This window comes from Nilaparvata lugens, chromosome 5 (assembly GCF_014356525.2).
Source record: "Nilaparvata lugens isolate BPH chromosome 5, ASM1435652v1, whole genome shotgun sequence".
NCBI lineage: Eukaryota > Metazoa > Arthropoda > Insecta > Hemiptera > Delphacidae > Nilaparvata > Nilaparvata lugens.
The window spans coordinates 25457894-25473999 of NC_052508.1; the positions used below are offsets into that span (position 1 = coordinate 25457894).

General features: G+C 32.3%; 2 protein-coding genes across 14 annotated transcripts in view; both read left to right on the forward strand.

Annotated features, from left to right (window-relative positions):
- The window catches only part of LOC111057111 (ATP-binding cassette sub-family G member 4), a 53199-nt gene extending 49727 nt beyond the window's left edge, over positions 1 to 3472 (forward strand). For all 13 annotated transcript variants that reach the window (XM_039428034.1, XM_039428025.1, XM_039428023.1 and 10 more), the window contains exons 12-13: positions 804 to 989; positions 2018 to 3472. In XM_039428034.1, coding sequence (XP_039283968.1) covers positions 804 to 989; positions 2018 to 2176 — 345 coding nt within the window. In that variant the 3' untranslated portion in view covers positions 2177 to 3472. The remainder of the gene's footprint in view (positions 1 to 803; positions 990 to 2017) is intronic.
- Positions 3473 to 6800: 3328 nt separating this feature from the next.
- On the forward strand, positions 6801 to 16106 carry LOC111057108 (fructose-1,6-bisphosphatase 1). Its single transcript, XM_022344542.2, has 6 exons — positions 6801 to 7352; positions 9629 to 9773; positions 10493 to 10596; positions 12601 to 12895; positions 14167 to 14283; positions 15421 to 16106. Exons 1-6 carry the CDS (start codon positions 7156 to 7158, stop codon positions 15604 to 15606), a joined length of 1044 nt encoding a protein of 347 aa, XP_022200234.1. The 5' UTR covers positions 6801 to 7155; the 3' UTR covers positions 15607 to 16106.

Below are 16106 nucleotides of genomic sequence, written 5' to 3' on the forward strand. Positions count from 1 at the left end.
TGAAGGTGTCAAACCAATGAAAATTGGATGACAGTACAGTATGGTGATTTATGTTTGTCCAGAAACAAACATTACCATCAACCAGAAACACAAAGAGCAAGTAAGGAATGGCGCCTTAGCTTATCGTCAAAAAAATCTGAACTCAGCGATCAGCAGGAAAACTCATGCTGACTCTCTTCTGGGATGTAAACGGAGTAGTTTTGGAGCATTACATTGACAGGGGAATGACAGTAAACAGTACCTCTTATTCAAATCGCTTGAAAAATCAACTTCGGCCAGCAAGCAGGAGTAAACGGCGAGGACTTGTCACTTCAGGTGTGTTGTTACAGCATGACAACGCCCGACCACATACAGTCCGTCTCTCGGTTCAAATTATCCAGGATTTATCAAATTTGAATGCCTAATTCACCCACCTTATTCTCCATACCTCGCCCCTAGTGACTTTCATGTGTTCGGAAGGCATAGAGATGCAATGAATGGCAAGCATTTACAAAGTGATGAAGAAGTGAAAATCGTGGTGAATGAGTGGCTACAGGCACAATCAAAAGAATTCTTCAAACGTAGTATTCATGCGCTTTCAAAGCGGTCGAACACTAGCATAAAACTTCAAGGAGATTATTTAAAAAAATGGTAAATGTAAGTTTTACTTAGTTGTCGAAATAAATAATATATAACACTTTTAAGGTTTTCATTGGATTCACCCCCGTACTATTACATTATCCCTCGAATAACTATTTGGATTCTATGATTCGTCAAGTCTTATTTGAAATGATGATTTATTATGTAATTTGTGTTTGTTATAGAACGGTGTATTTTTGGCTCCTGTGATGTCGGTGCCCTTCCTACTCTTCTCCGGATTCTTTGTGAGTTTCGACGCTATACCGGTCTATTTGAGATGGATAACATATCTCAGTTACATCAGATACGGATTCGAGGGAACTGCACTTGCTACCTACAGTTTCAACCGAACAAATCTTAAATGTTTCCAGGTAAATATCAGTAGCGCATTAGTTACAACTGATATCCTAGATAATCGAATGTGCCAAAACTCGAATAATTGAGTCACGGCTGGTTTGGAATCTGATATAATTGAGGAATGCATTAGTGATTTCATAGGTATTCTACCTATTAAGATATAATTTTGTATACAATGTACATAAAAATGACGTGGTTTATAAACTCAGTACTAATGCAAGTACCTAAAGTTATTCATATCAATCAACATGATTGGAAGAGAAAAAAACTGGCGACCTTGAACTATTGTTTCTCTTCTGAACTCACATAGATGAGAAAAAATTGTAGTAGTGTTGATTACTAATTAGTGTTAATAGTAGTGCTTTTCTTGAAGCACATTATATTTCAGAGCATGGATTACACACTCTTACTCATAATAAAAAAGTGGAGTTAGAGATGAAAATGAATTATTATTCTTCAAAGACACGCAGTGCAGATCTGAGTAAATTGAAGAAATAAAATAATGATTTATTGACTCATAACTGTCAATTTTCGAATGCAGCTAGTAAATTATGCAGGGATGAATTTAAAATCCCTAATAGTTATTTTAATTCGTTGTGCTTGTTTATCTCTCATTCATCAATTTATTAAAGTTCATAAATAGTCAGCGTTTCCTTTATTTATTTATTTATTCATATGGCTTTTAATGGCAGAGAGATCCTTTTGGATGTTCTGCCTCGCCGTATTATGTTCAACGCTCGAGTTTATTGGTTATGTCTTGGGTTCTTTATGTTTTCTCACTAAAATTTGCACTTTCACTTCCTGAGTTTCTATTTTATAAAGTTTAAAATTAAGAAAACTTATTTTTAAACACAATTCACGTTTAAAAAGCAAACAAATATAAAATTTTGATGATTATATTGAAGCTGAAAATTTCACATTACAATTTTTTCCATGGCAACCAATACATCCTTTGAAATTCCTTTTTGAAAGTTAATTTCAACTTGAGTCATCATTTTCCAGCCTCTGATGATATCTAAATTGAGTTACTCTTTCTTTCCAGGTATACTGCCACTTCAAGGACCCCAACACCACACTGGAAGAGCTCGACATGAAATCTGCCAGCTTCGAACTAGACATCATTGCTTTAATTGTAATATTCTTTTTCTTGAGAATCTCAGCATACTTATTCCTTAGGTGGAAACTGATGTCGTCTCGTTAATTTCATTCCAATATAGCATTAGACTAAATAATATTTTTACTGGAATCCAGTGCCTTAATGCTCATTTTTAAAATCAAGAAATAAAGCCAAATGAAATAGAATCTTCTCTTGAACGAGATATGAGAATCGTGGCAATTTTTAAAGAATGTTTAATCCATTATGCAAACTAATAATTGATGACAAATATATGAATAAGTTGAAACAAATATTCATCAAATAATATATGTAATCAACATATAGTCAGTTCCACTAAATAAATATTCAACTTTTTTCAGTTGAATATGTAGTTTCAGCATGATGATTAGTAATAATATTGATATTTGTATTTTATTCCAATTCAATTCTACTTTTCTATTCACAATGTGTACATAAGCATATATCTTACATTTGGGTGTCTGATTTAGTTATATACTATTTTTATATAATGTATTTACACACTTGGTAGATTTACTCTCTTGAAACTCATTGATTTATTCACTGTATTTCCTAGAAATTGCTGCAAGATACGCCTATACAGCTCCCACATTTATTTTGTTAGTGATACACTTTTAATTCATCAATTATATGAATAGTTTGAAATATAGAAACAAAAATACCTATATGGTATTGAAGTGAATAAATAATTTATTTACTATTAAATTTTTAAAATTCAGTTCTTTTTTTCAATTTTTATGGTACAATACCTTAGCATTGCAACGAGTTCGCTCCTCAATTCATGTGATAACTGAATTTTCAACTAAATCTAAAATTTATATTTTAAATGAAATCTTATCATAAATAATTACATTTATGGAACTATAGAATTCTACTAGGATTACTTCCCAAAGAATACATAAAAAATAATTAGATGCATATATCAATATTGAATAAAACCTGTTTCAAATATATATGTAGGCTACTGACAGTGCAACTTAACTCAAAAATAAATTTTATCATTTGATAAAATTTTATATCAATAATTCAAAATTTTATATCAATAATTCACTAATATATTGTGTGAAAACTGTGTTCAATTGTATTTTCTACGGAAGAGCTCTATTTTTCTACATAAATAACAATGTGCAATATTATTATTTGAATTGTTACAATTGACATCACATTAAAATAATCAATCAAATATTGCATAATATTAGGTAGGTTGCTGTGGTGTTCTCTACATTACCTTGCGTGTACTAAAGACTAGTAAATGTTTATTCATAGGTTAGGTATAAAACTATTTTGAAATGTTTTACATTTATACAAAACTTTATTTAGTTATGATTATATTACTTTTAAATAGACCTACATTTTATGTAATTAACAGTCTTTTTATTTATTCCCTGGCTCATAGTTACCTTTCTTTTCTTTTTTTTGTATGGCAATTCGCTTTTCCGTAACAATCACCTTTTGATTGACAACGTCCTAGTATTCCAAATCTCTTTTCTTTTTAATAAACTTCGCTAATTTCTTCCATAAATCGAAATGAAAATGAATCTGTTTTTATGTTTCCTATGGATTTAAAAAATTATTGGCAGTCGTGATGAAAATCTGGGAAAATATATTGTGTGATAACGGTGAAGGTTTCTGGCCAGATTTTTGGGATGTTTTCTCCTGCATTGCCTACATAAATGAACCTACTTTGCAACAATAAAAAACCCATGTTATAGGAATAATAAAAACCCTAATAGTCTAAACCTAGCACGGTGACAGTACAAAATTCTGTATGATTTATAAAATATATTTTTCATTGATCTTTAGTTTGCGAGAGCATGCTTCTGTACCTTTAGTAACAGGTTTAGTGTTCTAATAATAGGCATACATTTTTGTGACTGCTCTTTTCTCCTAAGTAGGTTAATATGGGAAAACTAAGCCTGTACATAAATTATATAGGCAACCCATGAAATGTCTAATACGACATCTAAGATAGCGATATCTAAGTACTATTTTCCATTTCGAAAGCAGTAGCCTCGGTTCTAGAGTTATTGTAAGAAAAGAGTAACAAAAGTAAACTGACAACCTGAGTTTGGCTGAAAGATCTTTGTGTAAATAGTAATTGTAAGTGTAGCTCAATTAAAATACAGATAAAAGAAAAATAAATAAACTACTATTTGTTGTCAATTCAATGTAATTAAAGTAAATATTTTTTACACCAGCAATACATGAATAGTTCTACAGTGAAAAAACACTTCACCTATATGGGCTACTTTTGTACAAATTAATAAAACAATATAAAAACCTTGCAGTACCCTTTATTATTGAAAACTTTAAAATATTTCAACGATTAGTTTCGACCCTAACTTAATTTTCAAGTTGAAAATGACCTAAGTTAGGGTCGAAACTAGTTGTTCTTGAAATATTTTAAAGTTTTCAATAATAAAGGATACTGCAAGGTTTTTATATTGTTTTATTCATTTCTACAGTGAAGATTAACGGGAAGGTGCGTACTACTTTATGTTTTTCGTATGAAAGGAATATTATTCCTTCCATGTTAACTCATGCTCGACTAACCAGGGCATTTAAAATTATTAGGTTGGGGATCCTTCATTTTAATTGTTCAAACCGCATCTACCTTACTGGTATTGATTGAAAATGAAATCAATTAAAACTATATCAATTCTATTTTCTATATACCAGTATCATCAATACGAAAATTCTCCAGAAAAGATCCTGTAGAAAAATGTTCACAACCAAATAATTAATATTGTGATAGATATATTAACTTTAAGTTACTCTCCTTGGACAGCGGTACAAGTTAGAAAACAAGTTAGTATCAAGGTTAGTGGTTCCTAATCTTTATGTTTTACATCAATAATTCACCAACCTTGATATTGATAGCTTCATCAACTTTTTCATTCATCTCTTCCGGTACCCGCTACCCAAAGTTAGTAGACAGAGTTTGTTTGTCTACTAACGTTGCCCGCTACCAGCAGTTATTTCAATTGAGTGACTTTTTGTATCAATACATTTCTTGATTATTACTCGTAATACATTCATTGATAACAGCAATATTGATATCAGTACCTAAATGTAGAAATATTGCATATCATTTAAATGATAATATGCAGTATTTTTACACTTAAGTACTGATACCAATGAACACATTTTTGCTTTCCTTGACCTATTAACATAGGTTAAGGAAAGTATTGCTTTCCAAAAAAATTAAGGTACCCCAATTTCTAAATTTCTATACGTTTCAAGGTCCCCTGAGTCCAAAAAAGTGGTTTTTGGGTATTGGTCTGTATGTGTGTGTGTGTGTGTGTGTGTGTGTGTGTGTGTATGAGTGTATGTGCGTCTGTGTACACGATATCTCATCTCCCAATTAACGGAATGACTTGAAATTCGGAACTTAAGGTCCTTACACTACAAGGATCCGACACGATCAATTTCAATCAAATGCAATTCAAGATGGCGGCTAAAATGGCAAAAATGACGTCAAAAACAGGGTTTTTCGCGATTTTCTCGAAAACTACTCAAACGATTTTGATCAAATTCATACTTAAAAAAGTCATTGATAAGCTCTATCAACTGCCACAAGTCTCATATCTTTAAAAATTCCAGGAGCTCCGCCCCATCTATGCAAAGTTTGATTTTAGATTCCCAATTATCAGGCTTCAGATACAATTTAAACAAAAATTTCAAGTGGAAAAGATTGAGCATGAAAATCTCTACAATTAATGTTCAATAACATTTCCACCTAAAATTGGAAATAAGCTTGAAATTCGAAAAAAATGTGATTATTCAAATGCAAACTGTTGTCAACTGTTGATTCTATTAAATGATTCACTATGAAGAGATAGCAGACCTCGTACTATGTCTCCAGCGTTATTGCCCTGTCACCAGCTGGCTCAAGTCTTTGAATAGTAGACTTGAGATGCGCGAGAACACAAGCGTCAGGTGAACAATTTTCATAACGGCAAGGAAAGTTGTGTGAGTGCGCCACACCAGATTTTTACATTTATCTTACGGTACGGATGTTTTTGGTAGGCAACTGTATAGACCTACGGTACTTTTACTAATACCGTATAATTTATTATTTTTTTCATAATCTCATTATTGAAATTAAATATTATTTATTCATCCTCAGCGGCTCATTATTTTGTATTACTTATTCAACCAATAATAATAATCCATTATATTATATTTTATATATATTCACAATTTCACATTGAAGTAATAATAAATTGAAGTACCTTAAAAATTGCATTTTTTTGTTTCATACATAGTTAAATAATTCTTTGGTTCATATACTATGTAAAATCATTGAAAATTGTTCTATATATTGCTAAGTGTATAAGATATTGGTAGCATATATTGTAATCTGCTTACATTATAGAATAATTGGCCTAATCTAATCTAAATCCTAAATTTTCTAATAACAATTATAATTTTCAAAGAATAAATTCTATCAAGTATAATATCTATAATATAGTGTAATAACTATTCCTCAGATAAGCTTAATTCTCATTCAACAGAAAAGTGTCAATATTATTCAGTAAATATTCTTTCTTGCTTGTTCTCAACAATATTTTGATATTCCAAATTCGTTTTAAAAAACTATTAAAATTTAAAACTCCATCAGAATTGCCGCTCTGTTGTCAGCTGACACCTGTTTTTGCAAGCCTGATTTCAAATTTCCCTTTGTAAGCTGGCTGGGAGATATTGTGACGACTGATAAACACAGTAAAATTATTATTAGAAAGTGAAAGTGGTTCACGACTTGTAGCGTATTACCACTTCCAGGTCTTATGAAAGCAGCTTATTATAGTGAATAAAAGTGTGTTGCTTCTTGTTTGTGTTCAAACATGTTGTGTTGAGAGTAAAATTGATAAGTTATCTGGTATTGTGGAAGGGAGAAGAGAACCGTTGATTATTCGTCAATACGTGGCTCAATGTACAAATAGTTCAAACTGTTTTTCATCACAGCAATCAAGTTTTACTGGTCATCTGTCAGTCTGAGTTCGAGTTACCATAGTAAGCTTGTAAAGTGTCCAGCAATAATTATGGCTTCTTTAAAACAACGCCAAGCTTCGTTCCATGATCCAATCGACAGCGATTTCATTACGTTAACCAGATTTGTTCTCACCGAACAAAGTAAAAGACCAGCGGCTACCGGTGAATTGACACAACTTCTAAATAGCATTCAAACCGCTGTCAAAGCTGTCAGCTCAGCGGTGAGAAAAGCTGGAATTTCTCAGATGTAAGTAGAAAAACTTGCATAGACCTACTCTATTTTATTTTTTTTTAAGATTTGAAAACTGCGATAGCGTATAGTTCGATACGGTAAGGATTAAAATTGTATTTCTTCTTAAAAGATACGGGTGGGACAATACAACAACTATACAATCACATCCTCCTAGATACACTAGGTACCTTAAAATTGAAGACGCATCAAAACCCCATCCAGCTCATGACATAGAATATTTGCAAAAAAATAAATAAGTAGACAAAAAATATTTTTCAATAAATTAGTCACAATCTAGCTTAATTGAAAAATAACTAGACTACCTAAGTTTTTTATCTGAGTTAAAAATGGAGAATAAACCTCATGAGCAGAAAATGTCAAAGAATATAACATTTTTGTAAATACCTCTACAGCAACAGAAAAAGCAACGCTGAAAGAAAGCGAAAAGAGCAAGAAATCAGAAATGAAACAATCTTTGGGAGGAGAAGAAAAGGTAAGAGGGTGGAAAATTTTACCATCTTGCAGGCACACCTTAAAAACTGGTTGGTTGTTCAATTTGAACTCACTTTGTACCGATATTTGAACTACATAACGCCATAAGGCAGAGTTGCCAGTGGGACACCAGAGAGCCACCGAGGTGGCGCCGTGTTTAAAGCAAGCTGAGACACCAGGATTGGTGGCGACCCAAGTGAGACACCAGCCGGCCGCCACAGTGGGGGGAGGGGGATAAATACATACTATTGTGATTGATTGTAGTACAATGTAACACATTTCTAATTGAAAAAAATAACATTGCAAATATTATAAATAAGGTTCCTACTGTAAACATTTTGATCTACTATTATAGTACAGTATATTGAAATTGAAATTATATTTATTCTTCTTCTTAAGAAATACTAACAATACAGAATATACATATACAAAACTTGAAGAAGGTTCCTCACATGGGCAAAGCCTGTGTGCGAGGAACAGAGAGCAATAATAATTATAAATTACAAGATACTGTATATTACTTAACGACGTAAAATGATAATAAATGGTATTAGGATACTACAAGAAATCAATCCCAAAAGAGATATCCCAGACACACTCAAAATCCCTCAACACACCGTACACATTAAACTTCCCTATTTCTATGTTTAATTTTCATTTTTATTCATATTCTATATTAATTTTTTATATATATTGTATACTTGCGCTCTTATCACACCACTCGAGCTCTATCGATCAGAATAAATTGTTACTATATAATTCTCCATTTCCTCACGATTCACACTATGTATCCATTTGTTGACTATTTGCTTGAGATGGCTTATTTTATTATTTTCGGGATATTTTATAAATTCTGGTAGCTTAGGGAAAAGCATATTGATTTTATAATGCGAGGATGTAGTTGTGAACGTTTTAAGCAGTCTAGGAGTGATGATACCTGTGTTCAGAGCAGTTCTTGTTTGGTAATTGTGGCGGATATTAGTGAATAAAGAAGACTTGCGCTTAAAAATATACAAAATCAGGGTTTTGACATAGAGTTGAGTAATGTTAAGAAATTGAAATTGGTTGAATAGTGCGTCTGTGGGATATTGTTGAGGCTGACGAATTGCAGTACGAAATATTAGTACGGTATTATAAAGTACCATTATGTAGCCTACTATTAAATAAATTAATTAAATATTATGATCTTAAATTATACATTGCTACTACAGTAAATATTATATATAATGAAATATAATATATATTATAATACCTACCTATAATAAACAGCTTTAGTAATCATGCAATATTTCATGTAACAAAAAATTTTCTGATAGTTCTATATTCACGTTGTTTACTGTTTTTCTTTTTTATTGTGGAAAATATTTCAATCATTTTGACAGTGCTATTACTTGATTACCGCAATAGAAACTCGGAAATACTGTAAACTGTAACCAACACAAAAACTTATCAGTAACTAGTGTTTCAATAATAATAATAAGCTTTGTGTTTTCTATGTAGAGGAGGAAGATTGGACTGTAACCAAAGTACACATCCAGTCGAGCATACATTTGATAACCTTTCTACAAAATAATTCAGTTTACTAATGGTGCACTTCCCCAATTACATAATCATTAATGTTCGGAGAAATAATTTTTAATTGATATTAAATACGGAAGTTGGTTGGTTTATAGTATAATTCCTCAGATAAAAAATGACTAGCAATAGCCTCTATGACGATTCAATATATAGTTATTTTATGGATGTCAAATCAAATTAACTCAGGTTATTTATAAAATCTGTTGTTTCCTGTTTCTTAGGTATGGGATTGCTGGTACAACAAATGTTCAAGGTGAAGAAGTACAAAAATTGGATGTCTACAGCAATCAATTGTTCATAAATATGCTTCGGTCCTCATTGACCACTTGCTGCTTAGTTAGTGAAGAGAATGATGATCTTATTACGGTAGGTAGACCTACAGGTGTTACAGTACAGTATATGAGAAATAGGTGATACTCTGTATATGAGTAGAGTGTAACTTTCCAATGCTGGAGTATATTGGAGAAAATGCAATGAATTAATCTATGTGGTCTACCGGTATTTAAAGTTGATTTTTGTTTCTCAATGAAATGAATTAGAAGTCCTTGCGAGTAGAATACTGATAGTGTAACATATCATACAAGAGAATGAAGTTTAGTAATTGTTTGAGGTGAAAACTATTATATGCTTCGAATTCTATATATTTAATTACTTTTACTAAGATTATGACAGCCAGTGTAGGTATATTAGGTGAAGTCTGATCAAGTGTTTTGTACTAAAACAAAACTTAGAAGTTTTTCATAGGTATGAGTATTTTTTTTTCAATAATGTTTTGATAAGAATAAGAAAATCGATAGACAGGTTGAACTATTTAACGGGGTTTCAGCACTAGGTTGTGCTATGCACTACTATGTCTGGATGAAGTTTAATAAGAAAACACAACTTTTTAAACAAGAATGAAGTTAAACAATTTGGTGATGTTTTTGTTGGATGAATACATCTGATTTAATTCCTAGCGTTTAAAACTATGAAATCATATAATAATAAAAAGGTTTTGCGATGATTTAATAGTGAATCCACAAGTAAAGTGGTCTTCTGCGCTGCGCAGTATTAGCTAAGATCTATACTATATGATCTGTTTTCAGGTTGATGCAGGCCAGAGAGGAAAATATATTGTCTGTTTCGACCCATTGGATGGATCTTCAAACATTGCAGTCTTACAAACTATTGGATCAATTTTTGGAATATGGTAATGGTTATTCTTTTAATTTTTTCATTTTGTATAGTCCATCACTAAGGACCATAGAAATTCACCGTAACCCTTTATCCCAAACGCCATCATCATTATTATAATTATTATTTACGTTGTTCTCCCGCTTTCGTCTTCATCCTCGCATTCTGAGCGATTCGTCTTTCTAATGACCACGTTTACTTTTACACTACTCTTTTACTTTAATCTATTGCTTCTTTCTGATATCAATCTCATATAATTTTCCACTTGGAATGATACGGTACCAAGGTACAGTAGGATATTGAACCCAGGCAGGATCTATAGTCTAACTTTTCGATCTGGCTGATTCGTTAATCATGAGCAGGTAGACATTTTCTGGATATGACAATAACAATGAGCAACGATATACCTCGATAATAACAAGAAGCATCGACAATAACAAGATAAATGACCTTGACAATTAAAAGAACAATGATATTGACAATAACAAGAACAATAATCTCGACAATAACAAGAACAATAATCTCGACAATAAGAAGGAGCAACGATAAACCTGCTCGAACTAGCCTCCATAGTCTTGTGCGAGGGTATGATAACGGGAAGAAATATGATGAGAGATTAATAAATCTAAATTTCTAGTTTTTCGAATTATTTGAAAGTAATTTTGAAGCTCCTGTCTATTAGTAGAGCTGGCCTGAAACAACTACCCTAGTGACGAGATCGGCGAGAGCACAAAACTTATCTAAGCTGCGCGAATATGAATATATTATAAGGGTTTCACCACATAAGTTATGATATGTAATGAAACTCCAAAAAATATCAGTCATGACTGCCTCTATCTTTCTGAATCACTTCAAACTTGTAGTTGCCCATCACTAAGCCAAGTTGACGATACCCGATACCTAGGTGTGATAGTTGACAGTAGAATGAGATGGCATCCACACATCAACTACATCTCGAAAAAACTTCAAGCATTAAGCGCGAAAATATTTTACATGCATAAAACTATTCCGGTCGACTGTCTTCACCTAATTCATGAATCTCTCGTAGAGTCTATCATTAGGTATGGTATAGATTCATGGGGCTGTGCAGCTGACTATTTGTTGCACAGAGTAGAAATAATTCAATTAAGAACCCTGAAATGCATAACATCTCGATTGCCTCGATCTTCATCAACTTAAATATCGTCAACTTCAATAATCTTTCTAATGTACAATTTTTACCAAACCCTAACTCCATAGAGCTTCTATATTATTTACAAAACTATAATAGTTTTCAAAAATAATATTCAATACAGATCCTTTGCTCCACCATCTCCTTACAATTTAAGATCACCAGTTATATATCAGTTACCTCGATTTAGAAATATATATGGAAAAATATCACTCCTCTACATACTTCCTGAATTATTAAATAAATTGCTTCTGAATATTAGAGATTATTCAAAAAGTTATGTTCTTAGCTATGTAATAAATAACAATAGCCTCATATGAAAAACAGCTAGCAGAGATTTTGCTGGTACATTAATTTTATTGAGTCACTGTCGCCAGCCAGAGCGACCACTTATAATTATTTCTTTAAATTCAACTTTCATTTTTCAATTTCCCCCCCCCATGTATGTTTATTATAATTTTTGTTTTTATAAATAGCTCATTTTTCATGATTTATGATTTGATTTAATTGATATTTTTCTTCTACTTTGGTAGTTTATCTATTTTTTTTCTTAAATTTTATTATTCTAGTTCCTAGATAAGTTTACCTTCCTCATCTCCATCCTTCCTTTACATCCTCTTCTTACTTCTCAACTTCCCTGAAGATGGCGGACCTGCCAAAAGATCTCGTTGTCACAGTGAGTGAATAAATTCATGTATTGAAAAAATCTGACTGCTAGTCGTTCTCTTTAATAGCAAAAAAGTGATTTAATATTAAGAAGTTTGTGATGGAAAACAACATTGAAGAATAAAAAAGTCATTCTATTCTATTGTTACTCTTCTCTGTTGTACCAAATTATTTGAATTGCAGGAGACAAGTGACCACAGAAGGAGCAGAAATGGAAAAGAATGCTCTGCAGCCAGGGAGAGAGCTAGTGGCAGCTGGGTATGCCCTCTACGGTAGTGCCACCATGCTGGTATTATCTCTGGGCAAAGGAACCGGTGTGAACGGTTTCATGTACGACCCATCTGTTGGAGAGTTTGTGCTGACTGACCAGAATATTAGAATACCAAAGAGGGGCAAAATATACAGCATCAACGAAGGCTACCAGGCTAGTTGGCATCCAGCAATTTTGGAATACGTTGAAAGCAAGAAAAACCCAAAGGTATGATTCTGTATAACATTTCAACTCATTCGTCCATCTATTACTATTATCAAAGTTGATTTAATTTTCAACATAATCATAATTTCAGCACAAATCACATTACGCGCCCAAATTTTTCTTTGCGGGATGTAATGGTTTCAATAGAACACTATTTATATAATTTGTGTATTTTTTGTTGAAGGAATAAATTGCATGAATTTGAATGACTGCCCATACTTGCACTTTCAAACAAGGACCTGTAATATAATACGAAATAATGTGAAGTTGAATGAATTACTATTTAATTATTTTATTAACTTAACGACATTCAACTATGCTTGAAATATGAATCGAATCTAAATGTTGTTTTGAATTTTGAGAAGTATATTGTTTCTTGATTTGTCTAGTATAGTATACAGAGTGATTATAAAATGACGTTATTACAACTTTGAAAGCACATAAATGTTTTTCGAACTTAATTACAGAATTGTGAAAGGTGTCATTTTGTTACAAAACATTTCAAGTTTAAGGTGTGGGTGTTATTTTGGTTTGATGTAACAGCCATTGGTAATACGACATACACACCACCGATAATCGATTTGCCACACTCGTACCAGCATATCAGGCGTAACTTGTGCAACCGCAGCGATCCAAATGTGATCCGATATCGGAGGTCATTAAGATTGTCTGTTAGAGGCGGAACATAAACCACATCCTTAATGGAACCCCACAGGAAGAAAGGAGCGAGGAGTCCAAGCAATTGGCCCAGCATGGTGAATCAAGCGAAGTTGAAAGCAATTTTTTATTGTCAAGAAAATCCCGAAAATCACCGTGGAAATGAGCTGGTGCACCGTCATGCTGAAAGTGAAAGGGCACTTGTTCATCTTATTCAGTATGACGGTGCACCATTCAATTTCCACGGAGAGGTTTGGGATTTTCTGGACATTAGAAAATTAGCTGGTACGAGTGTGGCAAGAAATCGATTATCGGTGGTATGTATGTCGCATTACCAACGGCTGTCACATCGAACCAAAATAACACCCACACCTTAAACTTGATGTGTTTTTGCAACAAAATGACACCTTTCTCAATTCTGTAAGTATTTTCAATAATATTTATGTGCTTTCAAAATTGTAAAGTCCTTTTATAATCACCCTAGTACGTTATCTGTTTCAACTGAAGTATAAAAATTGTTTGATTCATGTGTCACAAGTATGACATTCCCAATTCAACTTATTATATAACTGCGTTGTATTAGCTTCTTATAGTTAATAATAATATTATTATTGCAGACGGGTAAACCATATTCGGCTCGGTACGTTGGATCAATGGTAGCAGATATCCACAGAACACTGAAAGTGGGTGGAATTTACATTTACCCTGCCACAAAAGATTCGCCCAACGGAAAGGTAAGCGAAATTCATTACTTGTGTGCTTCTCCTAGTCATGAAATACCCGAGATTGAATATTTAAGTATTCTTTCTTTTATGGTAATACCTAGTATAGTAGCCTACGCCTTCCAGGTAATATGTTATTTTCAAATAATATAATGAATGTAAATCATATTTTGCATCGTAACGTCAGTGAGGAATCATATCATTACCACCTATGATTGAATTTCATTCTCGAACAGAAAATTGTAATGGAATCCTGTGGCCCATAGTTATTTTTCGGCTGTGTTGTGAATTCATTTCTTTTCCACTATTAATTTGAACTTCGAAATAAAAAAAACATTTTTGAGGGGGAAACACACACTTTCAGCAGTGATGACATTACAACCTTGTTGTTGGTCCTCTTCAGACAGAAGATGGATGAGTCTGAAGATGACTAACAACAGGGTCGAAAAGTCGTCACTGCTAAAAAGTGAGTGTTTCCAATTCAAAAGTTTTTTTTCATTCAAAGTTTGAATCATTCTAAGTAACTTTAAATTAGCAATGTTGCTTATTGCATAGTGATATCAAATGGGGAAGGTAGCGAAATTGGATCCTCTTCCCTAAAATAAAAATTGAGCTAATATCAAGAATACACGGGCTTTCATTAATTTTGAAAATTTTCAATTACATGAAAATTTCATCCTAGATCACTCTCATGCCTACCTCATACAAGCTTTAAAAAGGTTCAACGTGGATACTTCTTTTGCTCACATCAATAATAATTCTTTATTAATTTATACAATTACAATAAGTACATTATCAGAAGGGAGAAAATAGACAGAGATGAAAAATAGAGTAATCTTGTGCTATTCCTCTCCCAAATTTAGATAAGGTTACACGTAGTCCGAAATAGGTTAAGTCTTGTAGTTCTTCAATTCACAATATTTTCAGTCATCAAGTATTTTCACATAGTGGATTTTCAAATTTGGATGCTTCAAAACTAAACATAGAAGAAATATTTCACATTATTATAACTAAAAAAGGAAATATTCACATATTATTTAATTATTAATTAAATGCATAATTATAATATTCAATATAGGCATACTAATAAAATTAAAATATTTTTTCAAACAATATGTTCAATTTGTGTAATGTGAGTCATGATTTCAGCTGCGTTTGATGTACGAGTGCAACCCCATGGCTTTTCTGGTATGTGAAGCTGGTGGAGAAGCAACTGATGGCAAAATTCCTATCTTGGACATTGTACCGGAAAAGATTCACCAACGTGCACCAATCTACATTGGCTCCAAAGAAGATGTGCAAGACATTATGGATATCATAAAGGCACATAAATAATTTCCACATTCAACAATTCGATATGGACTAGGATTTTGATAAAGTCACCAATGGAACCATTGTGCAAGTTGAGGATTAATGTTATTATTTAGTGATCACATCATAAGACTGTAAAAAGACTGATCCGACATTAATTTGAAATAAATATAAATTGCTACCGTATTTTAGAGTGATAATTGAAGAGGATAAGTTTAACTTGAATGTAGTCTGGATATTTTTTTAATTCCTTGATTAGCTATCTAGAGGTTCATGAAGCCGTTCTACTAGAAATACAGTAGTATCAAAAATAATATACGGCTCTAATGATACTGTATTCTGGTTTCTTTTATCTCATTTACTTACAAAACTATAAAAAACAAATTTCAATATTGAGTAATGTAATATTACTAATATTAATATTGAGTAATGCACATAAATTTAATTTGAATGAGTATTTGATTTTTAAGGGGTTCAATAGAAGGGCTTCAATGCTTTGATTAAACAAGATCCCATACAAGCTA

Excerpts from the sequence above, each read along its gene's own strand:
- LOC111057108 (XM_022344542.2), top strand. The coding sequence starts at position 7,156 with ATGGCTTCTTTAAAACAACGCCAAGCTTCGTTCCATGATCCAATCGAC. Across the intron at positions 9,774-10,492 it reads AGAATGATGATCTTATTACG|GTTGATGCAGGCCAGAGAGG; the intron begins GTAGGTAGACCT and ends ATCTGTTTTCAG. Across the intron at positions 12,896-14,166 it reads AAAGCAAGAAAAACCCAAAG|ACGGGTAAACCATATTCGGC; the intron begins GTATGATTCTGT and ends TTATTATTGCAG.